Below are 25,648 nucleotides of genomic sequence, written 5' to 3'. Positions count from 1 at the left end.
GGAATGTACTGATGTGTATGTTTATCTTATTGATTGTTAAATAAAATACTGTTTGGCCAATGAGACAGCAAGTTAGACGGAACTAGGAGTCAAAGAGGATTCTGGGAAATGTAGTAGAGAAGTGCTGATCCAGACAGGAAGTGACATAGCAAGGAGACTCATATTTAAGTGAAGGAGAAACAGGAAGGGTCCCTTTTTCCCCGTTCGCCTCCTCCAGCGGCAAGATGTGATCCACCGACAAGGAGGGACGCCAATAAGGTGTCCGATAAGATAAGTCTTATAAAATATATAGATTTATGATAATTAAGACTGAGCTAACAGATGAGAATCCTAGTCATTGGCCAAGCAGCTTTGCACCTAATACAAGTTTCTGTGTATTTATTTGGGCCTAACTCGGGCAGGCTGCTGGCATAAAGCGTACACGTGGCGGTGGGGCTCAGCGGCTTTTGGTGGAAAGATTTATTGTAACAGTCTCCACTCTCCGCGCCCCACACTCCTGAGAGAAGATCTCTCTGTGTAATCCAGACTGGTCTGAAGCTCACCATCCTCCTGCCTTAGCCTCCTGGCTGCTGGACTTAGAGGTGTATAACACCACACCCAGGCAAAGGCTATTTATTGGCTCATACACACACATGTCCAAGTAGCCACCTGACGAATGTTCTCTGGCCTGCCACGGGATGCCATAGTAAAGGCTCGTCAAAACTGCCCCCAAATTAAGTCACCTCAGTAGCACCACATACACCAGCTGGCCAGTTGAGGAAACCTCAGCTGAAGTCTTGCGTTGAGAGTTATTCTCCAAGCCGTTGCCTCTGCCAGACAAAAGAGCATGCATAACACCGTCAGCTCTCTTTTTCCATGTGATTTCATGTTGGCTGATGGAGCCATTACCACCTCCATTCTGTGATACAGCAGAAGGAATACAGAATGGAAACAAGATCTGGACCAGAAACACCCATTGCCACTGTGGCTCTCCCATGCACTCACAAGCGGCATGTTGGCTTAGATAGACATCACACACACACACACACACACACACACACACACACACACACACACACACACAATTTTTATAATTGAGTGTGTGTGTAGAAAAATTTTCAGTAGCCCTTCAGACAACTTTAAAGCAGCAAAACACCTGTAAATTATCTCTAGACTGCCTTTCCTGGGTGTGAGCCCTCTCAGACGCTCCTGCTAGAGGCGGAAGTGCACACTGATTAGAGATAGACCTGATCAGGACAAGGACATGCTGACGAGGGGCAAGTGGAAGCCCTCTGCACTTAGAGGCTGGCCTGAGAGCCTCTTAAAGGAAAAGGCTCCCATGGGAATGATTCTGGAGTGGCCCTGTGAAGTTCTGGCTTCCAGCACCCCAGCCAGTAACAGGAGTGACTCCACTTGAAGTCCAACTCTACTCGCCAGCGTAAATATCTCGTGCCTCAGTCAGAGGACAAATTAAGCAACACTTCTTATGATACACATCTCCTTTAAATATACCTTACAATAATGCCCAACATACAGTTGTGTGTTTGATAAATCCCGTTACCTTTGAAACTTTTAGCAGTTTACAGTAATAAATAGGTGGCTGGAGAGATGGCTTGGCAGTTAAGAGCTCTTGCTACTCTTAGAGAGATCAGGCTTAAGTTCTCAGGACCCACAAGGCAGCTCACCGCCTTACCTGTAACTACATGTACCCACACAAATAAATGTGGCAAAATAGCTAATACGAGTGAAATGATACGTTTAATGCCTGTATGCCATGTATATATAGACTAGGTTCTAATATACGTAGATACTATGATGTAATGTAGATGAGTATCCGTCTGATACTGGTTCACACGTGTGTGAATGGAGTGTCTGTGGGCTCAGGTCACTCTCACACCTCTCTGTCTTGAGGTTTTTAAAATCCTGGTATTGAGTCTTTCTTCCCCCAGAGAGCCTTCCTGTTTTTGATCTCCCCTCCCCAGTCACAACTCTACATGTTATGAATGTGCAGGATAAGCACCCGAGAGCCATGGCTCAGCCAAGGAGTTCACACTCCTTTTCTGCAGATGGCATGATGCTCTTGCTCTGAAATGCACACTGACTGCTTCCTTTAACACACAGCCGCTTCATCTGTGTCCTGAAAGGAGTGTGACCAGACAGTTGTCCGATCATAGTGTTGGGGCTTCCCCTCCATGCAGAGAGGCATGGATATAGACATGGATATAAGTGCCTTGCAGCGGGGAGGGCGTTGGTTTCACATTGCTTGTCAGCTGGATGTGTTGGAGGTGGGATCAGTTGTAATGTGGAGGTGTGACTCTGAGATACTGAGAGGCTGTTTGGTTTATTATAGCAACTGCGAGAACTGATAGCGGAGCACAAGCCTCACATAGATAAGATGAACAAGACTGGGCCACAGTTACTGGAATTGAGCCCAAAGGAAGGTGTTCATATCCAAGAAAAGTATGTGGCAGCTGACACCCTTTACAGTCAAATCAAAGAAGATGTCAAAAAGAGAGCCGTGGTACTTGATGAAGCCATTTCTCAGTCAACTCAGGTAATCCTTTACACTAGGAAAAAATTAATTTCTTCTGACAGCCAATCATCCAAAGCACTTTCCTGGACCCTCTGATTAAATGTCATCTTCAGTGATGTATTGACTGCATTGTCTCCGTGTATGGTTCCTTTTCTCTCAGGGGTGGTATTTGCTTGCAGCCAACTCTTAGGTTTCTCTGCCTGCTTCAGGGTACAATAATAAAATAAATTCCATCGAGTAGGAAACCCACTTGCAGCAATGGCCAGATACTTGCTTCAGTGTCTATCATATGTGGAACACAGTATTTAACATTGAGGAGAGAAAAGAAACTTTTATGGTCATTAGTAGTAATAAAATACTCTGAAGAAGGCATTTAGAGGAAATTCTGAGCAATAAGCCAAACCAAAAAAAAAAAAAAAAAAAAAAAAAAGTAAGGAATTAACCAGGAAACAGACAGACTCTTTGTAAATACCATTTTTTAAGAAATTGACTTTTTGAATACCTGTAGGTTTTCCATTTTCAAAGTTTTGGTTTTTATCATTAGATATTGGCATTGGGGTAGCATTCTCCGTAGTTGGGTATGTGTTCTATCACTGCAAGAAAATACTCTGATAAGAAGCAACTTAGGAGAGGAGAGGGTTTGTTTCATCCAGGTCACAGTCCCTCCTTGTAGGATGTCAGGGCAGGAGCTCAGCAGCAGTTGAAACAGAAACCACGGAGGAACACTGCTTGGCAGCCTACCCAGAGACCCATGCTTAGCTAGTTTCCCCCTGAGCCCTATACCATCTGCTCAGGAGTGGTGCCACTCAGCAATGAACCTGGCCCTCCTTCATCAATTACCAATGAAGACAACCCTCCATAGACATACCCACAGGCCAGTCTGACCTGGGAAACCCCTCAGCTGAGACTTCCTTCTCAGATGACTCTAGTTGTGTCCGCTGACAATTAAAACTAGGTAGGACAGTGTTGCTTCACGAAATTTTGAGGCCAGTATAGAATTTAAGAATAAACATGATTTATGACATTGTGTATGACTTTTATAAATATAAAATGAAAATTAATTATTTCCTGTATCTAATTGTATGTCTGACCATGAATTAAATATAAACTTTGAATACAACATTGTACTTTTTTTGTTTTGGTTTGGTTTGGTTTTGGTTTTTTCGATACTGGGTTTCTCTGTGGCTTTTGAGGCTGTCCTGGAACTCGCTCTTGTAGATCAGGCTGTCTTGAACTCACAGAGATCCACCTGCATCTGCCTCTGGGGTGCTAGGATTAAAGGTGTGAGACGCCACCACCCAGCCATTGTACATATTTTTATTTTGTTTAATTTTACATTTTTTTTCAATTCAGGAAATATATAACTCAAGGAATCCCTTGAATCTAATCAAAACCACCTATGAATTTTGCATGCATTTGTTTGTTTTAGGATTTCGAAATGTTGTCTTAAATGAAGTCACTTTTGATAGTCAAATGTGCATCTTATCAAAAAGAAAAAATAATAGTTGAATTGTGGTAAAATTAAGCAACAGGTTAAGATTCATATTGCTGCCAAGGAGTGTAGACTAATTTCTTAATGAATACATTCAATACCTGATGGGAAACTCAATGTTCTCTTCATAAGTATGCCATACAGAATTGCACAGAGGTCATGACCTTAGGCATGGCTCCAGACACCAGCTGGATGTAAGTTTTTGCATGGAAATGTTGGCAAAGGGTCTTTAGTTTTTAAGTGAATGACATTTTACATGCGAGGTTACAATAACCCCATTGTTTTACTTGTAGTTTCACGACAAGATCGACCAGATCCTTGAGAGCCTGGAGCGCATCGTGGAGCGTCTGAGGCAGCCGCCGTCCATCTCTGCTGAGGTCGAAAAGATCAAGGAGCAGATTGGTGAAAATAAGAGTGTGTCTGTGGACATGGAGAAGCTGCAGCCACTGTATGAGACCCTGAGGCAGAGGGGAGAGGAGATGATTGCCAGGTCTGAGGGCACTGAAAAAGACATATCTGCCAAAGGTAGTAACTTTAGAATGATAAAACAAACAAAGTCAGCTTTCCTTTATTTTATTTGTTTGATTTATTTTATTTTTTTGATGTAGGGTCTCTTTCTATGTAGCACTGGCTGGCCTGGAACTTGCTATGTAGGCCAGGCTGGCCTCAAACTCACAGAAACCCATCTGCTGCTACCTCCCAAATACTGGGATTGAAGGCACACCACCACACCCAGCCTCACCTTCACTTTTAAAACAGCTCTAGATTGTATGTTGTTTACTGCCATCCTAGCTTCATAGCACTGCCAGGTCTCTGAAAAGCTTGCACAGTGATGTGTGACTGTACAAAAGTCCTTTTATGTCATCCTCGGTTTGTGAAATCAATTGGTTGAAGACAGACTGTGTTTATATACAGACCATGTGTTCTCTGAGCTTCTGAGGCTGTCAGACTAAAGTTACTGATGATAAACCAAAGCTGGGGATACAGCTGTAGTGTCTTATCTAGCATGCCTACTCCATCCCATAACCATCACAATGGTAACCATAGCCACTCATATTAGAGTTGTGATCTGTGAGTCAAATGAAGGGTTTATATATAGTGGAAATTAGAGCATTCCAGAAGCAAGTCAGAAGTACAAATCCTTGTCCTATCCCTAGGACTGAACAAGCAGTTTCTTCCTTAGAGAGCATAAGAAAACATATCCTGAGTTAGTTACTTACTGTCTTTGGGATTAAGGCCAGCTTCATAAACTAAAAGCTTGGTAAACTTGGGTCTTCTCATGCTCATGTAGCCTTAAAACACCTACCTTTGTAAGAAAAAGTCTTGGTTCAGCCAGAGCAGACCCATAGGTTTTGCATTGTGTAGTGTAGGTTCTGGCCCTGTGATAACTCATAGACTGCAGTCGGTGAAAACCTAGTCCTGTTCTATGTATTTATCAAGTCAAGTAACTGCTCGCTGTGTGAGCTAAAGTTTTGCTTTTGCTTAAATGAGGATAACTGGCATCTTCACTGACACTGTTTTGTTGTGTAGCCGTGCAGGATAAGTTGGATCGAATGGTTTCCATTTGGGAAAACATACACACACTGGTAGAAGAAAGGGAAGCCAAACTGCTGGATGTTATGGAGCTAGCAGAGAAATTTTGGTGTGATCACATGTCATTAGTTGTTACCACGAAAGACACTCAAGATTTCATCAGGGACCTGGAAGATCCTGGGATTGATCCCTCAGTAGTAAAACAGCAGCAGGAAGCAGCAGAGGTAAGGAACAGAACTCATTTCAACTAAAAAAAAAAAAAAAAAAAAAAAAAAGATGAAGTTCAATATGATAGCACCCCAATTCTGTATGTGACTGAAAATTATGCTGTTAAAATTTGTATTCGGTTCTGAACGTGGAATGTGCAGTGAGTACCAAGATACAATGAACATGCAGATTTCACCTGGAGATTATTCTTAAAATCATCTCTCTGTGTCTATGCTGCTCATGCTTAATCTAGGGCCTCCCAAGTAACCTAAAGCACAGGATGTCCGCCCTCACCAGCCTGACAGTCTTCCTGTCTCTGACCTGTTTCGTGAAGTCCCTCAGATGCCCCCGCTGTCGGCTGGGTACCAAGCCCTGCCTTTGCAGGGCAGGGCATGTATGCAGCTTTGTACACACCAGCTGGTGCCCATGTGCCCACAGGCACCACTCTGCGGTTCCTCTATCTCTGTGTTCTTCTTAGTGTCCATTGTGCCTGGCACAGTCTTTTTCCTTGTCTCAGCATGTCATTTCTGCCACTGCTGTGATAAGCTTTGGGAGTTGGTTAGATTCTTACCCACCCCATATTATTTATCTTTTGTATTTACCTGAACTACAGACTGGGCTGTGGGGCCCTGGAGAAGGTGAGGCAAATATTTCCATTTCCAGTGTTTGGTTTGTTGATGCTTATTAAATATTCACTGCTGAGTGGGCGTGTTTAACCATGACAGTGAAAGGCGAGGTAGGATACTTCATTTCTTTTGTTATATATCATCAGTTGACAGGCAATACCTGAGTGATAACCAGAGCTAGGTTTGCCTGGGTTTCCCAACAGATAACATTACTTTGCATAAAATCTTTGTGCTCATGTTTTACTGACATCTGTTTTGAACACATGCAGGCAAACTAGTTGTGGGAAACTAAACATCTTTTAGTGCTTTACTGCATTTGGGATATTTTCTCTAAAATATTTATTTTGTTTTCTTGTTAAGAAAATGACTGACTATATGAACTTGGGAAATAAAATAAAACAAAATGATACCAGTCTCACCTAGGAATCCCTATGGGCAGTTCTGTGTGACATCTTTTCTTGGTTTTGGTGTGGTTTTACATGATATTCTGAGGCTCTGTTTTGAATTCTAGGCAATAAGAGAGGAAATTGATGGGCTGCAAGAGGAGCTGGACATGGTCATCACTTTGGGCTCTGAACTCATCACCGCATGTGGGGACCCTGATAAGCCCATTGTCAAGAAAAGTATAGATGAGGTACCTGTGACTTATTTTCTACTCTCATAAGAATGCCTTTCTCAAGACTTAGCAAGCTAACATCTGTTTGTTTCAAACAGTTGAAAGTATAAATTTGAAACTCAAAGGAGTATAACATTTGTTTTGTAGTTAAATTCAGCATGGGATTCTTTAAATAAAGCTTGGAAGGACCGGGTTGACAAACTGGAAGAGGCCATGCAAGCTGCAGTTCAGTACCAAGATGGATTGCAGGTGAGGTGGTTGCCATGCCCGCTGGCCTTAGCTGGAAACAGGAATCTCGTTCATTGATGTCCGTTTACGCTTTGGTAGCAGCCCAACCTTGTGACTGTGTGTGCAATTGCAGACAGATCTATTCCTGTAATTGCCACAGCTACTCTGACTCAACCATTTTAGAAGATGTTTCTTACCTTTCAGACCTACGGATTGATGTGTACATGTAAACGTGGATTTGTACACACGTCAGTGGAATTTACTTTGAAAAGAAGTAGTCTAATGTTTTTAAGCAAAAGTAAATATTCCCACACAGTATTTTTCAAAAATTGTTGAGCACCAGGCCGTGAAGTGACATGGAACAGAGTCTGAGTTCTGTTCTAAAGTTGAGTGAAATAAGATGAAAGGAATAAACATGGGCTAAAAATATCACCAGTTTAACTGAAGTCAGAACTAAAGAGCTGATGCGAAGCCAGTGTTCTCTCTGTGTGCTAAAATAGATTCTCATTTTATTGGCTCATAACTGGGTGTATCAAGGTGCTTTTTTATTTTCCATGTATAATATTGTTACAGTAGTTGTTTCTCATGCCTCTTCAAGGTTCTCATTCAGTTCATTAGCCAGATAGAAACTGTGTTTTAATGTTAAAAGTTCTCTTGAGGCCAGCTCAGGAATATTTATTCCCTTCCTCCCTACCTACCCTATTTCCTAGCAGGTTGGCAGGAGTTTAATCTTCCATACTCCTTACCGCATGGAAAAACCCTCTCTTAAATATTTCCATAACACTTAAGTGAATATTATTTTTAAAGCTCATATGAGAACATTTTTTTCCTCTTTCATTATGCCACTTCATCCTATGTTTATAAAAATAAATATCACCAGCCAGGCTTTATCTCAGCAGAAAGGGTTTTGAACTTTGAAAACAAAGGAAATTTTCACTACATAAAATACATATTACAACTCCTGTACATGTGCGTACCCTTGCACACACACACCCCACCCCAAGCAAAGTAATGATTTCTTGCTTAAATAACCAATGGCCAGTGATAGTCACATTGGACTCCCACTGTCTCTGTGTGAGGCTGCGACATAATGGAAAGACTTTTGAGTGGCATTGTCTTCCATGGCTAGAGATGGTCCTACTACTATGTGAGGTCACGTGGGAGCCATGGGCAAGGCACCATGATTTAATAAACACTCCTCACCAACAGCGAGAAACATAAGATCCACCACAGGTCCTGTTGGTCATGAATGCCAACTTGGGTTACTAAATGACTATAGCTATATTGTGGTGCTAGGAACTCCATGAGGTTGGAGGCTTGATTATAAGTTGAGATACATTTCCAAGTTACTACTTAAGTAATTAGGGTTGGTTAATGATCATTTAAATGTACCAGATAGTTTATAAGATTTCTCTTCTTCTGCCAACTTCATTAAAATGTAAAATAACCCTGTTATAATTCAGTTATATGTTCATTACCTTTAAAAAAAATGTGTGTTAAGCCTTTGTAGAATGTGTAGAAACCTAGAAAGAATATGGAAAGTTATCATATATATATATATATATATATATATATATATATATATATATATGAAAGTCTGTTTGCAGTTAATGGTAATGGTGATCTTAGTCACATGTGTATACAGGATTTTAATGTTAACCTAAGTAGTACAGGCAGGTTGGATGAACCTTCTTGGTTATTTATAAAGGTAGATACGTTTGGATCTTTTTCTTTCAGTATATTTTTATATAAGCAAATGGGAATGTTCACTTTTGTGATTAAATACATAAACTTTTATTTGAAAGTGCTTGGTAATTTAAGAATAGGATTTCAGCTTTAGTGCAGAATTGGGGGTGACATTTGCTTGGTATTTGAGGAGTTGTTTTATATTAAGGCTTTCATTCAGGTGAATAAAAGTTTATTTAGTTTTACAAGGTAGGAGCCTTTCATAATTTCTTCCAGTTATTACCCTTGTCTGTAACACAAGAAGCATGGCCATTTTGGAGCTACTGTTGTAACACATGTATCTTTCAGGCAATATTTGACTGGGTTGATATCGCAGGCAATAAGTTAGCCTCAATGTCTCCAATTGGAACGGATCTTGAGACCGTCAAGCAGCAGATTGAAGAGCTGAAGGTATGTGTGGGGCTCCTGGTTGGTAAAGAACTGCCTATATTGTTAAGTTACTGATTCACCAAATTTCTCACTTAACCTTATTTAGTTTACACAATTAAAACATTGTATACTGATTTCAGGATTGTACTACTTATTTCTATTCCGTGCATTTATTTGTGTGTGCATTTGTGTTTGCACACAAGTGTGCCTCACCTGTAAGGAGGGCAGAGAAAAACTTGTGGTCGGCAGCTCTCTCCTTCTACTGTATGGATACTGATTTCAGGATTGTACTACTTATTTCTATTCCGTGCATTTATTTGTGTGTGCATTTGTGCTTGCACACAAGTGTGCCTCACCTGTAAGGAGGGCAGAGAAAAACTTGTGGTCGGCAGCTCTCTCCTCCTACTGTGTGGATCCTGAGGATCAAGCTCCAGTTGTCAGACTTGGTAGCAAATACCTTCCCCCAACGAGCTATTTCACAGGCCCTACAACCGGTTTAGAATGACAGCTACATGTAGTAAGTTTAGATAAGTGTTTATTTTAAAAAGTGAAAGATTTTGCTTTAGTTAATTACTATTCTTTATAGAATTACAAATAAGCAAAAGGGGGAGGGAAGGGACAAGATTTGTAACTCACTCCAAAAGCTATATACTTAAAAGCAACTATGCCTAGGATTTGATGTACAGCCCTTCAGATATTCTCATAGCTTAATGGAGGGTATGTGTGTGTGGAGGGGAGGGCCAAGAATGGAGGGCAGTCGTCTCTGCTACTGAAACTTTTATAATGTGCCTTGTTATTCAGTAGTCTATTTTAATTAGTGTAATTGATATATTACTATAACATTAGCCACTAATTAATATCGAGGATTCATATTTCCTCTTGTTGATAAAATGTTGGTTGACAAAACAAAGGCCATGGAGTGCCTGTCAGTCATATAGGAAAGGCCAGGGAAAGGGGTGTTATTCTAAAGCCACACTTGATGGCTGAGGTCTGGAGTCCTGGTACTTGGGAGGCCGAGTTGAGAAGATTGCCAGGAGTTTGAGACAAACCTAAGCAAAATAGTGGTAAAGGGCCACCCAGAGCTACACAGCAAGACCCTTACTTGCTAGTGGTAATGGTAACAATAATTACAACTTATTTTGCATCAACAACAGTAAGACATAGAAATAATTATTAATGAATATAAAACAGCTGTCAAAACATAAAAAACTATGAGGTAATGCATAGTGTATGCTTTTTTGAGAACAGGAATTACTAAAATGCTTAAAGCCATTGTTTCTGGGGTTTCATATGCACTAATATAAAATCATAAAGTATAAAATGTAATATAAAATATATTAAAAGAAGTTCCTTTGTGGGATTTATTAAATTTTATTGCACAGAATAAAAATGAGACACCAACATTGTAACTAGTCAGAAAACATGGAATAAAGGACCGAAGCTTCTGCCTCTCTTGCTTTCAGTAAGAAATGTGAATTATAGAGTATTTTTGGTTTACAGTTACTAACTCTTTTTCAATGTTCCTTTTAATTTCTCTAGCAATTTAAGGCAGAGGCTTACCAGCAACAGATAGAAATGGAAAGACTGAATCATCAAGCGGAGCTTTTGCTGAAGAAAGTAACAGAAGAAAGTGACAAACGTACTGTTCAGGACCCATTGATGGAGCTGAGATTGCTATGGGATAGCCTGGATGAGAGGATTGTCAGCAGACAGGTGAAGGCCCAGGCGCCATGCATGCACACTCTCAGGCAGTAATGTAAAGCAGCCATTGAAAGCCAAGTCAGCAGTTAAGACCAATAACCTTTAGAAGCATCTAAATTCTCCCGTTTGTGCCATATTTAACTGTGTGTGTGTGTGTGTGTGTGTGTGTGTGTGAGAGAGAGAGAGAGAGAGAGAGAGAGAGAGAGAGAGAGAACACTAGAGTTGTTGACTGATATGGCTAGATTCATGAGCCGTGAGGATGGACTTGGACAGCACTGAACAGTTGGTGCTGCGCCCTGGTTTTGTAAGGGCACATTATTCGTGATGTGATGTGAGATTCTGAGTGGATTTTCTTCTCTGCTTGTCCGCAGCACAAGCTGGAGGATGCTCTCTTGGCACTGGGTCAGTTCCAGCATGCCCTGGATGAGCTCCTGGCATGGCTGGCACACACCAAGGGCTTGCTGAGTGAACAGAAGCCTGTTGGAGGAGACCCGAAAGCCATTGAAATTGAGCTCGCCAAGCATCACGTATGTACCATTACTGACTGCTATTGTTATGTTTGAGTTTTTCAAGTTTACAACTTCAACAGAGATTATTTGGCTTAAATTGCTTGAAATGTGCTGCCTACGAGAGTACAGTAAAAATATTTTCTCACTGTGTGGGGCAACAATTATCAAATGTAGCAAGCCTGTGTTTTAATAGGGCTGCATGGCACACACCAAAGATTTAAATCCCTCATTATACCTGTCACTGAGTTAACTTCCTGTATTTTTTAAAGTTGTAGGAAGAGCCTAAAAACTTCCAGACTGAAAATGCTGTTGTTCTATCATAGCTTTTAATGCCTCTAGTCTTCTGAACAACAGTTGCTTCCCAGAATGACTCCATAAAAACACAGTATGTTTGTTTCCATAGTGTGAGTGTGTAGAAGAAGCATTTACGTCGTAGGAAATCTGGCAATTGTCTTAAAAGTACCCTGCATCAGCGGTCAGAACTGTGTGTAATAGAGGTAGAAAATAACACACCCAACCCCATTATTTAGTCAGGAGATTTGTGGGAAACTTTTCACTTTCTTCATCTGACTAGTTGGAAATAGCTCTTTTGTCCTTCATTTTGAGAGATCAGAATGTAGTGACTTGGGATTGCTAAAACCAATGCTGAAAGGAGGTTTCTGCCACTACCGACTCCCCCCCACCCCACCCTTATTGTGGTCTCCCCCTATATCCTTAGAGGAAGGAATTTTATAGGATTGGCCTGTAAATGTTGACAAGGCAGGATTTAACTCTCAGGCCTTGAGGAAGTGTTTGCTGCTATTACCATGTCAGAGTGCATGCCTTCCAGAGCTTGACTCATCACTCAGTTGGGTTTGTGCCCTTGGACAGCTGACTCAGAAACAGATTGAACAGTCAGAAAGGCAGTACTCTGGGGACTGCCTCCCTTATCTGGAGAGCCTCCCCAGTCTGGTCTGGACTCCCCTCCAGATGTGTGATGTCTTGCATAGGATAAGAGATGATGATCTTTTCTTTGTTACTGCCAAGCATGCATCAGTGAGGGGTAGGGTAGGGCTCTAATGACCTCTTAAAGAACATAAGGGAAAGGACTCCTTTCAAATTAGTAGTCCTAGCTTCCCTTCAATGAGAGAATACAGGAATGCATGTGTGTGTGTGTGTGTGTGTGTGTGTGTGTGTGTGTGTGTCTTAGTATGTGATAATCTTATGTTTGGAAAATGAATGTATAGGAGTAAAAATATCCCTTAAAACATTCAGATTAAATTAAATTACAATGAAAATGTTTTAATCATCTAATTATAATCCCTATGAAAGTATGTAGTGCATCAATTACAGAGAATGTTAGCTTTTGGGTAGTCTCTTTGGGACTTCTTGTATATCTAACCAAAGGTGTGTCTATCTAGGAAGCCCCAAAGTTGAAGGAAAGGAAGTCTGTTACTTTAAAACTTGCTATTAAAACTTTAATGTTATGAGGTTTTTGTCTCAGAATGTTTCACAACCAGAAAATAAAGCAAGTACTATGGACTAGAGGTGTGACTCCGTTGGTAGGGTCTTTACCTTGCATGCAAAAAGACCTAGGTTTGATCCCTCGGCAGTACCAAAAACTAGACATGGTACCCCGAAACTGTATTCCCAGCACTTGGGAGGTGGGAAAAGGATTGGAAGTTCAAAGTTGTCCTTAGCTTTATGTTGAGTTCAAGGTTTGCTTGGAATACATGAGACCCTCTCCCTGCACAAAAAAAAAAAAGAAAGAAAGAAAAAAAAAGAAAGCAAACATTGTAAGTACCAGCTAACGATGATATTAACATTTTCAGGTGCTTCAAAATGATGTTCTAGCCCACCAGTCCACAGTGGAAGCGGTCAACAAAGCAGGAAATGATCTCATCGCATCAAGTGCAGGAGAAGAAGCAAGCAACCTCCAGTACAAGCTCAAAATCTTAAATCAACGCTGGCAGGATATTTTGGAAAAAACAGATCAAAGGAAGCAGCAGCTGGATAGTGCCTTGCGCCAGGTGAATGAAGAGAATAAAGCCCTAGACTCGCTCTGGTGTTCAAGTCCAAAGTAATGTGGATTTGCTTCATTAATTCTCGGTTGGATATTTCATGTTGATACTTTAAAAAGAGGAGTAAAAATAAGTGGGATAACGAGTAGAGCAGATGAGAAGGCTTCGCTCCAGTTCTTAGCATAATACTCTTATGTCCTGAGCTTTCTTGGTGGGGTGCTCAGGTAGTGAGCCGCTGGTCCTGGTGCCTGGCTCTTTCATGCAGTGCAGAAAGAGGTTTAGCAGGCTGGGGCTGTTTTTACCTCTCTTGAAAGTGATAGTATTTGTGTCACAAACCTAAAACTACCTATCACTGCAGGCCAAAGGATTCCATGGTGAAATTGAAGATTTGCAACAGTGGCTTACTGACACAGAACGTCACCTCTTGGCATCCAAACCCCTGGGAGGTTTGCCAGAAACAGCCAAGGAGCAACTTAATGCACATATGGTATGTACACTATTTTTCTACAGCTCTCACCCTGGTAATGCATAAATAATAATGGAAGAAGATACAGTTAAAAGATTAAATTTTGTGGCAGAAATCACTCTATGTAAATGCTAGAAACAATACCATTTAGCAGTGAAGGGGATTTTAAAGAACTCTAGCAGTTTTGAGTAACTAACTCTCTCTCTCTCTCTCTCTCTCTCTCTCTCTCTCTCTCTTTCTTTCACACACACACACACACACACACACACACACACACACACACACACAAGTAGTATGAGGAAACATCTCTAAAATTATCAGACCAGATAATTGGCATATGCCTGTGGTTTGGTTTTGCTGTTTGTGGCTGGGCGAGACCTATTTCCTGGATGAAAAAGTAGTCTTGCCTACTGATTTGTAACCTAAGAATGTTTATCTTTATGAAGACTGTGAGTGACTTAATAGCTCAATGAACTCAAAATAGTTTTCATTACTTCCCTGAAAATGCTTACATAGCTTTCACATAGTTTATAACTTAACTAATTAACAATTAATTCTAATCTTCACAATGTTACACTTTAAAATTATATATATAATTTTTATTATTACATTTCTTATAATTTTATATATAATTTTAAAGATTAGAATTAATTATATATATATTCAGTATATATATGCATATATATACACACATACATACATATACTTGAAAGCAGAGAGCTAACTTAAGAACTTTCAGATAAAACACTTAGTTTGGGTGGGATACATACAATTGACTCTATATAACCCTATATCACTTCCTTGACTATAAATTCTGTGTTTCAAAAAAAGAAAAGGAAGAAGAATCTGAAGAGGGCCTAGAACAATACCCATCAGTAAAGAATGTTTACTGTTCTTGCAGAGGGCCAGAGTTCATGTCTAAGCACCTGCATGGCAGCTCATTACCACCCGTAAACCTAGTTCCAGGGTATCAGATGCCACCTTCTGCCCTCAGGAGCCTGCTCACACATTGAGTGCATGAACCCACACATGTCCACATAAGCTTAAAAATTAAGCTGGGTGGTGGTGGCACACGCCTTTAATCCCAGCACTCAGGAGGCAGAGGCAGTCAGATCTCTGTGAGTTCGAGGCCAGCCTGGTCTACAAAGTGAGTTCCAGGACAGCCAAGGCTACACACAGGAATTCTCTCTTGAAAACCAAATAAATAAGTAAATCTTTTCTAGCAGATTCTAAAACTATTATGCCGTGGCAGTAGTTTCCTCTTGTTCTGGTTGTACGAGAACTAAAGAACAGACTGTGGCGTATTCATGTCCTGAGGCTGCTTTAGGATTTAATGCTCTTTTTAAAATGATACTGTAAATGTATTTCTTTTTTTTTCATGTGCTTTTTTTCTAAGGATGAAGAAATAAAGTTTTGAACTGACAAAAAATGTAATTAGTGTGCATTGTAACTGTACTCAAATCACTAAATAGTGTTCTTCAAAAAGTTAATTTTATAAAACTTAACCTCAATTTTTTTTCTTTTTTGGGGTGGGGGTTTTGTTTGTTTGTTTGTTTTTTGAGACAGCGTTTCTCTGTGTAGCTTTGGAGCCTATTCTGGTACTTGCTCTGGTACCAGGCTGGCCTCGAACTGACAGAGATCCACCTGCCTCTGCCTTCTGGTGCTGGGATTAAAGATGTGCGCCACCAACACCCAGCACCTCTATTTTTTGTAATTATGAAGTTAAAAATATCAGTAATATGTGGAATGTATCACTTTCGATCAGAACTGCGATTCAATACACATAATTCAATGTGATAAAAAATGAATTTTTTAATTTTATTGAATTATAACCGTTGTTTCATGGGTGTTATACTTTGAATTTTAGCAGTATTTTCCTGTAGTCACCATAGAGGATTTACACAGCAACTTTTTAAAATCTCAAATGTGGCTGTAGTACTCTGGTAATCTTTGTATCTATTCTCTCTCTGTACCGATTCTTGATTTTCTGCCCATCATGTTTTCTGAGTACAGGATTAAACTGTACCAATGATTTTTTTTTTTTTAGTTGCTGTATCATGGTAAAAAGGACATAAAAGTTTCTTTTGGTTTACAGAGGAGGAAATTCTCAGAGAAATTAAATTGCTGGCACAGCATCGCAGATCTCACTTGTTACTGTGCAGCGAGACCCTTCTTGGCAGCATGCTAGTTATTGCGTTAGGCCTCAGCACACATGCAGCATGCAGTGATAAATTTCTCAGTAGGCAGGGTGTGGCTTATAAGCATAGCTGCTGTTTCAGTATAGAGTATAGCTGTTTCTCAGCGCTGCTCTGTAAGCCAGAAAGATGAATGATGTGAAGCTTCGAATAGATAGACCTTTAAAAAAAAAATATGACTCTGGGGACTAAGCTCAGTGGTATAGAGGACTCACTGGTCTCACTGAGGGTCCAGGTCCAGTTCTAAGCACCTACATGACAGTCCATAATTGTCTGTAACGCCAGGTCCTGAGGAACCTGACACCCTCACCCTCTTCTGACCTCCATGGGCACCAGGCATACACATGGTACATGCGCACACAGTCAGATAAACATTCATACACATTACAAGTGAAACTTTTAATTTAAAAAAAATGTAACTCTTAGATTTTGTTCTTTGGTAAGTCATATGATACTCATTTTAGGGCCTTTCATTTTAGGAAATCTGTGCTGCCTTTAACATCAAAGAAGAAACATACAAGAGTCTGATGCAGAAAGGGCAGCAAATGCTCGCAAGATGCCCCAAATCTGCAGAGACAAATATTGACCAAGACATAAACAACCTGAAAGAGAAATGGGAATCTGTGAAAAGCAAGCTCAAGGAGAAGAAAGTATGTACACTATCAGTACAACAGAGCCGGGTTTGCATGCCGTTAGTTCCTGGGTTATGTTTTATTTCTAGCTATCTGGAGTGTAATTTTCATGATGCGTACCCATATTTTCTGTATACACTTGGTGTTTCATGAAGCTAAACATAGTATTCTAACCCAAGAAAACAGAGGTGTGGTACAGATAAAGATTTATCACAGATGAGGTGTTACTCAGACAGTTTTTAAAATATGAACCACTCAAGTTCTAGGTTATAAATAATTGCATCCTAACCACAAATAAAACAAAAAGAGAATGGCATGGCTGTACACAGGTTTTATAATCTCTCACAGAAAACTGACGAGAAATGTCTGCATTTTATCGCCTTCCAACGGTAGAAAAATAATCTAGGAAATCTCTAATTTTTTTGCTTAATGCAGCAAAAAAACAATCGGCTAACAGATTACAGGCCATTGCTGATGGATACACTGTGTGTTCTCACGGGGCAGTGACCCCAATAGGAAAGCCAGCTGATTAAACTGAAACATGGTAAGCAAACTACAAGTGCCAAACACTAAACCATCTTCCTTTGCAGACTAAACTGGAAGAGGCCCTCCACTTGGCAATGGACTTCCACAACTCCCTCCAGGACTTCATCAACTGGCTTACCCAGGCCGAACAAACCCTGAACGTGGCTTCTCGGCCAAGTCTCATCTTGGACACAATCTTGTTTCAAATCGATGAGCACAAGGTACATGGGAACTCAGGTGGGAAGTGCTGACTTCAGAGACCAGTCTGCCTTCATGTCAGAAGCATCAGTTTAATCATTCCAGGACTTTCTTTTTCCTTGTGTTTCTTTATTCCTGGAGAATTTCATGCCCGTGTGCAGTGTGTCTGATCACTTTCCTGCCCCGCCCAGTTCCTCCAGGGTTCATCCCTCACCCTCCCCATATGGGAACTTTCCTTCATCCTTCAACTCGAGCATTGAGATGGTCGTACATTTTTAAAGTCAATCCGTTTCCCCTTGTTTCTAATTTTGTCCTTTCTTTGTGGGGAAAGGTCTTCGCCAATGAAGTAAATTCTCACCGTGAGCAGATAATAGAGCTAGACAAAACTGGAACCCACCTGAAGTATTTCAGTCAGAAACAAGATGTGGTACTCATCAAGAACCTGCTCATCAGTGTGCAGAGCCGATGGGAAAAGGTGGTTCAGCGGTTAGTGGAAAGAGGACGGTCCTTGGATGATGCGAGGAAGAGGGCCAAGCAGGTAATAAACTTGGGTAATGTTCTCTGGCCTTGGGAGTCAGTGAGCTAAAGCTGTTGAAATGTGTGATCACAGGGCTTTTATTGCAGGCTGTGTCATGTAACAATAAGAAACCATGGTGTTCTGTTCCTGAAAGGGCAATGGCTTGCCTTTGGACTCTTGATGTCACCTTTTTGTCCCAGCAACCACATAGGGCCACAGGGGCTCACTGAAAAGCTATAAATAGCTTAACTTAATAGATTATCATCAAGGCCCATTAAGAACTTACAAATGTTTTGTTTCCAAGTATGTTTATTTTCCCCTTGTCTTTCCAGCCTTTGCTCCATCTCACTTGCAATTAATTATCTGAACCTCTGGAGACTGCTTTTAGCTTAGTTTAGGGACTCTCACAAACCTCACTGAGAGTTTTCCGATTTCTGTTAACCTGTTATTAACTACCATTCATCAAAACTAACCAGACAGAGGAAAATTACACATCTCTCTGCCCTATGGTGATGTAGCCACCTTATTTGGCAGAGAATTTTTAATTATTATTTTTTTACTAGAAACTTAATGTAACATTGTGGCTGGATTTTGTGATTTCTACTTTTGCCTGATTCAGCTCCTGTTGTCTATCATTTGGTAATGTTGGCATGTATTGTTTGTCTTAAGCCCTTTCTGGGTGAGAAGTTTGGCACCTTCAATGTCACTCTGTCTCTGAAACAGAATCAGTCTCTAATGATGTTGTTAGACAATATTAATTCTGAACATGACCTGGTTCCCTCCACGGGTATTTCTTGAGTTATTAAGAACAGCTAATCTGCAAAGGTTTGTTGAATACTAGTAGCTGCTTGACATTTCTCCTTTCTCCATCTGATTAATGTTATGGTCTCGTTTTGTTACCCAGCTTTTTATTTTCCTGCTTCCAATGCAAATGGATAACGTTTGCCCTATGTCCTGTAGCTTAAGCATGGCTTTGGAGGTCGGGTGAGCTTCAGAGCCCAGGCATGTATTTGCCCCACTCAAAAGCCTAGCTACTTCCATACCTGTTTTAGAGCCAAACTCCCTAGTGCCTCATCAGACTGTTCGTTCATGCCTTTCCTCTCCCAAGTTTTGACTCATGTACTGATTGTAGTGCTCTGACTTTGATTATCCTGGCCTCCCCCACACCAGCGCTGTGTGAGGGATGCACTGGGCATGGAGGCCAAGTCTGTGATGAGCTGTTGTCTAGTGCACTCTGGCAGCTTGTGATTCCATGATTCTCATGCTTCTATGGTCATGCAGCTTTCATTTGGGCATACAGGGATCTTACTCTCATTTCGTCAGCTTTTGTTATGCAGCTCTTCATTTAAGTTTATTGTAAGAAATACCATGTAACCAGTTTCATAATAGGTATCCAGAATTTGTATCTGATTGCTCTTCTGAAAGATAAGTGAAAGAAAAACTGGCTGGGATCAAACATGTGCTGACCCAGGATGTTTTCAAGTTCCTGGTTGGCAAACAGAATTAGACATTGTTAGAATGCTAGCGTGGAAGCAATTGTGCATATCAGACCACAGCGGGTGGGTCAGCACTGAGTAGGGCTCTGAGAGCTGAGGTAAGGGTGTTAGGCTACCTCTTGTATTAAAAAGGAGATGGCCTTTTTTTTTGTTCTTGCCATGTTTAAAGAATAATTCACAAATATTGGACTTTTTCCTTGGAGTTATTTTTCTTTACATAGGAATTTAGCACAGAAAAATGTCAAGATATGTAAAGAAACAGAAACAAAACAGACATTTTCTGTGAGTTTGTGTTAACTGTTCAGCAAAAGGAGGCTGGGGGGCGGCGGGTTCCTAGAGTTCCTCCTTAACTGTCTGGCTCTTTCCTGGACTCAGTAAACTGGTGTGCTGACTGAATTATGGCTGTGTGGCCTCACGCCATGGTCACATGTGTCCAGTGTGACAGAACACTTTGCAATTTGCTGATAAATCATTACCCATTTGTCTTCAGGGGAAAGTTTGAATTGACGATTTTTAGTGTATCTGTTGGTGATCATTTCTATTTTATAGTACACATTGTACATTGTATGCTTCACAACTCTCTGAACCAATGCGGGTCTCTTCACCAGTTCCACGAAGCCTGGAGTAAACTAATGGAATGGCTGGAAGAGTCAGAAAAATCTTTGGACTCCGAACTGGAAATCGCCAATGATCCAGACAAAATAAAAGCACAGCTGGCACAGCACAAGGTGAGCCTCTCATTTAAAAAGCATTTCAAGACCACCGCTAATGCTTTCTTGTCCATGTGTGTATTCATCACAAGACCAAAAAGAAAAAAGGTTGCAGCTGAAAGAAAGCATGGAGTCAAAACTGATGTCTAAGACAGTGGTTCTCAATGTGTGGGTTCTGACCCCTCGGGGGGTCAAATGACTTTCACAGGGATGGCCTCAGACCATCGGAAAATACGGGTATTTACGTTACAATTCAGAACCACTTGAGCACTGCTTGTCAGCTTCTCGTGGCAGCTCTCTTATCTTATTCTTTAGTGTAACAGTCCCACCTTGGGGATAAACCTGGAAGATGAAGTGCCCAGGGCCAGATGCAATGGTGTGGACCATTAACCTCAGCTGTCTGGGAAACTGAGGCAGGAGCAGCCAGACTGGGGAACATAGTAGAACCTTGTCTCATAAATAAGTAAACAGATCCTTCTAAACAGAGAGGTAGGAAAAGCTGACTGACACTATCCAAGAACTGGTGTGTGTGTGTGTGTGTGTGTGTGTGTGTGTGTGTGTGTGTGTCTGTAAAATTCCATTCCTTCTCTCAAAGAAAGAGTTGTCAGTTTCTTTGTGAGACTAGAAGAATGTATAAAGTATTTAAAAAAAAAAACCAAAAAACATTTTCCCTTTAATACTCCTTCCACTAGTCACTCAAAGAGCATTATTTCTACCCCCTTGGCTCAGCACTTTTGCACCCTCTGTGTTATAAAGTGGCCACTGGTCCTACAGGTGAAGGGTGGGGTGAGCAGCTCAGCCTGATTACTGTGAACAATTTCAGACCTCTTCATGGAGATCACTGCTTAGAGCATGGTGATTTGAAAAGACTAGGAAACTGTAGGATAATTTAAGAATTATCTTCTTCAAAAGAGTCTAGAACATTGTCTTCACGTGTGTTCTATGAAGTGCTGAGAGGGTCATGATCTGAGGACGATGGGAGAAAACACGAGTGCCCTTAGACTAGACAAGGTTTTATGATTGGCTTGTTTTACTGATGGCTTCTTCCTGGGAGCTGCCATAGTGGCCAGCATCATCTGTACTCCTCTGGTGGAAAAATTAGTCCCTTGCTCAAAATAATCTTATGAAAGTGACATTGCATTTCAAAGTTAGAGAAACCCAGAAATGTAACTGAGAGTCCTATATCTTGCAGGCAACAGGAAGTCAACTGAGACACTGGGAGGTGTCCTGAGCATAGGAAACCTAAAGCCCACCCTTACACTAACACACTTCCTCCAACAAGGCCAGATCCATTCCAACAAATAATAGTGCCACTCCCTATGAGATTATGGAGACCAATTACATTCAGTCTACACAGCACAATAGTTATTTGATCCTGGAAAAGTAACCTAACCCTCTTTTAAGACAGAAATAAGACTATACAGCTGGGAAGAACGGGGAAAGGTTTTCCAAATGGTCTAGCCATCAGACCCTAGGATGGCAGTTCTGACTTCCTGTCTCACAGACAAAATTACCTGTGTCCTTCTCGTGAATATCCAAACTAGGTAACAATAAGGCTGTCTGACGTCAACAGAAACCGATAGTAGATTTACATTATCTAATCACCCTGTCCAGGCTGGACTCATGCAGATGTGGCCACGTTTTCCTCTCTAAAACCTTTCAGTCATTGATTGGCAGTTCTATTTCATCACAGTTATTACAAAATCTGTGGTTTATGTCTCCAGAAGTCTTTATGCTGGGGATGTAGTAACTCCATGATCAGGTACTTGCCTACCTTGCACAAGGCCCTGGTTTTAGAAATCCTCATCCCCACAAACAAAATTTATTTTGCTTTGAAATTGTTCTCTCAATAATAACAGATACTCTTAGGGTCACTGAGCTTCTAAGAGAAAGAGCAAGCCCTCAGTTGTCAGGTTTAAGATTGCTTTCTGTCCTGGGATATCTATGCCTGCATAGAACATTGCTGTGCTTCGTCAGGCTTGATTACCTGTAGATGTCTTACATTGCCAGGCCTCTTTAAAAGAAAATGATTTGTCCTTTGTTTGTTTCAAACATTTTTACAGTACATTCTGGTCGTACTCATATCTTCACCTTTTCTCATCATCTTCCCACCTCCAGCAACCTCCCTCATCTCACCAAGTCTCCTTCACACTTTTTTGTTTTTGCTGTTTGTTTGGTGTCCCTCTGGGTTTAACAAGGGCTACCCATGAGGACACAGTGTGAATCTAGCCAGTGGATCATAAATAACAGTCAAGTCATGGTATTACTAAAGACAGTGAGTCCCTCACCCCCATTAGTGTCCCTCTCCTACCAATGACTCCTCTAGGTTAGGATAGGCCTAGTGGGCCCCTCCCCCACTTATGTCTGAATATTTACATTTTTGGGTTTAGCCTTGTGCAGATCCTGGGTAAGCAACTGCAGCTGCTGTGAGTTTATGCACACTGTGGCTTTTCATGCCCATAAGGCAATGTTTCATGACCCTCTTCCCCATTGTCCAGCTCTTACATTCTTTCTGCCCTCTGTTCCACAATTTTTTTGGAGGACTTGGGGGAAGTCATATGCAGCTTGCGTGCTCCAATACCAACCTGCAAGGCAAAGCATGTCTACCGGTCCAATAGCGCCATGCCTGCTATGGGAGTAACCAGCTGAGTTGAGATTTGATATGAGGTCTCTTACTAGGGATCTGGTCAAAGACCCCTGGCTCGGGAGATCACAGACACAGGATGCACGTTGTACATTTGCTTCATTAAATGGACATGTCAGAGTGCCTCCTTGATATTTGTATTTATACCCAAAGGGTCATGGTCCCCTCGGCTTTGAGCAGAGAAGCTTTTCTTCACAGTGAATGATGTTAATGCAGAGATTCATGGCTGGTAGTGATGCTGAGAACAAATGACTGAATGCCAAGACTTAAACAGGATCCTGCTTTTAACACTTTTTAACCTGTTGATAAGCAAACAGTTCTAAGCAGAAACTTAACTCTTTAACCCTTCTCTTGTTCAATATGTAGGAGTTTCAGAAATCCCTCGGAGGCAAGCATTCTGTCTATGATACCACCAATCGAACTGGGCGTTCTCTGAAGGAGAAAACCACACTGGCGGATGACAACCTAAAGCTGGACAACATGCTGAGTGAACTGAGGGACAAGTGGGACACCATATGTGGAAAGTCTGTGGAAAGGTAGGGGGTTCCTTCAGGCAGCTGGCCGCTCTGTAGACCTGCCTCAGACGCACAGTAGGGTGTTTGCAGAGATAGTTTGTGGGCCTCCGAGTCCTTCAGGTAAGGAATATCTGTTTTTCCTAAATGCCCACTCACACTGTATTGAAAAGGCTGTCCTGTTCTTATGTATTTTTTAACTATGTCTACTTGCTTGCTTGTAGATGGTGCCACACTGTATTCTAGTGACCTCTTAATTCACTGTGTAGCCAAGGCTAGCCTCGAACTTGCACTGATCGTCCTTTCTCAGCTTCTCAAATGTCAGGATTACGGGCAGTGCCGCCACACCTGACTTCCGGATCTACTGTCTTTGCTCCTTTAATTTCCATAGAACTAGTAGAATAGATAAATTAAAATACAAGTGAGAGTCTTGTCATTTCTCTTTCTCAGCCCATTTGGGGACTTGCTTTTGGATATAAAATAAATATTACTTTCTTCCTCATTGGCATGTAGCTTATTTTCTAGTGGGATTTATTCAAGTTCTCACTGACGGTGTTTACCAAATTCTTCCTGTTTCTGGGTATTGGAGTCCCTTAAGCGTCTGCTGCACTTCTGGTCTGGCGGTATCTCAGAAGGTCCTGATTTCTAGACTGTGCAGGACAAACCTGCTGGTTACAACAGTCTTGGTTGGTGGTTATTTTCTCTCAGGACCCGAAAGCCACCATTGCATGTCCTGGCATTTAGAGTCCCTCTGAGAAATTCTACTGTTATTCTGCTGCATTTACCCTTAAATGTCACTGGGCATTTCTGGCTCACAGATTGTGATATTCTTCCTTTGCCCTATACTTTTAACAATTTCAGTATAGTATGTCATGGTGACACACTTCTATGGGCATGTGTGTCTGAGGTTCTAAATGCTTCTTGTCCCTGGTTACCCATGTCCTGAGGTTTGGGAAGTTTTCTGCAGTCATTTTACTGAAGTGGTTTTTCTGGGCTCCTAGCTTGTAGCTCTTCTTCCTCAGGTGTGCCAATGCCTGGAATATTTCATTTTTTCAGGGTATCCAAAGCTCTTGCATTTTTCTCTCCATGGTTTTCTACTTCTCTTTTGTTCTTTCTGTTGGACACCTTAACAACCTAAAAGACCTGTCTTCAAGCTCTGTTATTTTTTTTCTCTTCTGCCTGATAAAATCTGTTACTGAGGCTGCCAGCTAATTTTTCATGTATTTCTTTGTTGAGAATTGTCCATCTGTTGGGGTGGCTGTCTTTTATGGTGTTGTGTGGCAGCCTTCTTAGTGACTTTCTCCTGGGTTTGGCTCACAGCACTGAGTCACTCATTCTTGTCACCATCTCTGAGGCCAATCTTCCACCGGGTTTCTTTCTCACGTGACCCCAAGCCTACAGGGCTAAAATTAGAAAGCAGATTTTTTTCTCTTTTTCTTTTTTTCTTTCTTTCTTTCTTTCTTTCTTTCTTTCTTTCTTTCTTTCTCTCTTTCTTCCTTTCTTTTGTAAAAGCATATGTGGTACAGAGTTTTATTGTATAGGATTCTGTGGCATCATGTTGGCAATCAAAATTTTCAGATTTGGGAGATTTTTAATTTTCGGAGTTTAGATTATAGATTTTTCAGCCTGTATCAAGGTGAAATAGAGTGTTCAGTTGTAGCCAGCTTCACACATACACGTAAACAAACAAATCTTTTTCAATAAAACTTGGAGATGCATTTGTTTATTTAGACTCTAGAAGGTTCAGTGATTTGCAGTGATGGGGTTCAGGGAATTTTCCTGTAACAGATACCCGGCGTGTACTTAAAGGAATAAAACAGAAAAGTTTTTCCTAAGGAAAGCAGAGGAAACAGTGAAGACTGCTCACACTTCTGCTTTGGGACCACCAGCCATCATTGGGGAACTTTGGAAAGCTAACTCAGCTCCTTTTTTTCCCAGACAAAACAAACTGGAGGAGGCCCTGTTATTTTCTGGACAATTCACAGACGCCCTGCAGGCCCTCATTGATTGGCTGTATCGAGTGGAGCCCCAGCTGGCAGAAGACCAGCCTGTCCACGGAGACATTGACTTAGTCATGAACCTGATTGACAATCACAAGGTACTGAAGTCCAGAACTTTCTTTGTGTTTTGTTGTTTAGGTATTTATTCACAGTATTGAAAGGAATACAAGCAGTTAATAGTAGCCTTTTAAAACTGCCACTGTCTTCCTACTGA

At 41.1% G+C, this 25,648-nt stretch overlaps 1 protein-coding gene across 16 annotated transcripts in view; it reads left to right on the top strand.

Moving 5' to 3' along the window:
• The window catches only part of Dst (dystonin), a 389,777-nt gene that overhangs the window by 341,092 nt on the left and 23,037 nt on the right, over nucleotides 1-25,648 (top strand). For all 16 annotated transcript variants that reach the window (XM_027386908.2, XM_027386906.2, XM_027386911.2 and 13 more), the window contains 16 exons: nucleotides 2,330-2,533; nucleotides 4,298-4,529; nucleotides 5,535-5,761; nucleotides 6,882-7,004; nucleotides 7,134-7,235; nucleotides 9,249-9,350; nucleotides 10,869-11,042; nucleotides 11,402-11,557; nucleotides 13,351-13,548; nucleotides 13,898-14,026; nucleotides 16,680-16,850; nucleotides 17,423-17,578; nucleotides 17,887-18,093; nucleotides 20,177-20,296; nucleotides 23,289-23,458; nucleotides 25,373-25,532. In XM_027386908.2, the coding sequence (XP_027242709.1) occupies nucleotides 2,330-2,533; nucleotides 4,298-4,529; nucleotides 5,535-5,761; nucleotides 6,882-7,004; nucleotides 7,134-7,235; nucleotides 9,249-9,350; nucleotides 10,869-11,042; nucleotides 11,402-11,557; nucleotides 13,351-13,548; nucleotides 13,898-14,026; nucleotides 16,680-16,850; nucleotides 17,423-17,578; nucleotides 17,887-18,093; nucleotides 20,177-20,296; nucleotides 23,289-23,458; nucleotides 25,373-25,532 (2,631 nt within the window). The remainder of the gene's footprint in view (nucleotides 1-2,329; nucleotides 2,534-4,297; nucleotides 4,530-5,534; nucleotides 5,762-6,881; nucleotides 7,005-7,133; nucleotides 7,236-9,248; nucleotides 9,351-10,868; nucleotides 11,043-11,401; nucleotides 11,558-13,350; nucleotides 13,549-13,897; nucleotides 14,027-16,679; nucleotides 16,851-17,422; nucleotides 17,579-17,886; nucleotides 18,094-20,176; nucleotides 20,297-23,288; nucleotides 23,459-25,372; nucleotides 25,533-25,648) is intronic.

The sequence above is a fragment of the Cricetulus griseus genome (genome assembly GCF_003668045.3).
Source record: "Cricetulus griseus strain 17A/GY chromosome 1 unlocalized genomic scaffold, alternate assembly CriGri-PICRH-1.0 chr1_1, whole genome shotgun sequence".
NCBI classification, from domain to species: Eukaryota; Metazoa; Chordata; class Mammalia; order Rodentia; family Cricetidae; genus Cricetulus; species Cricetulus griseus.
Note: the sequence above shows the minus strand (reverse complement) of the source record. Positions and strands in the feature narration are given on the sequence as shown.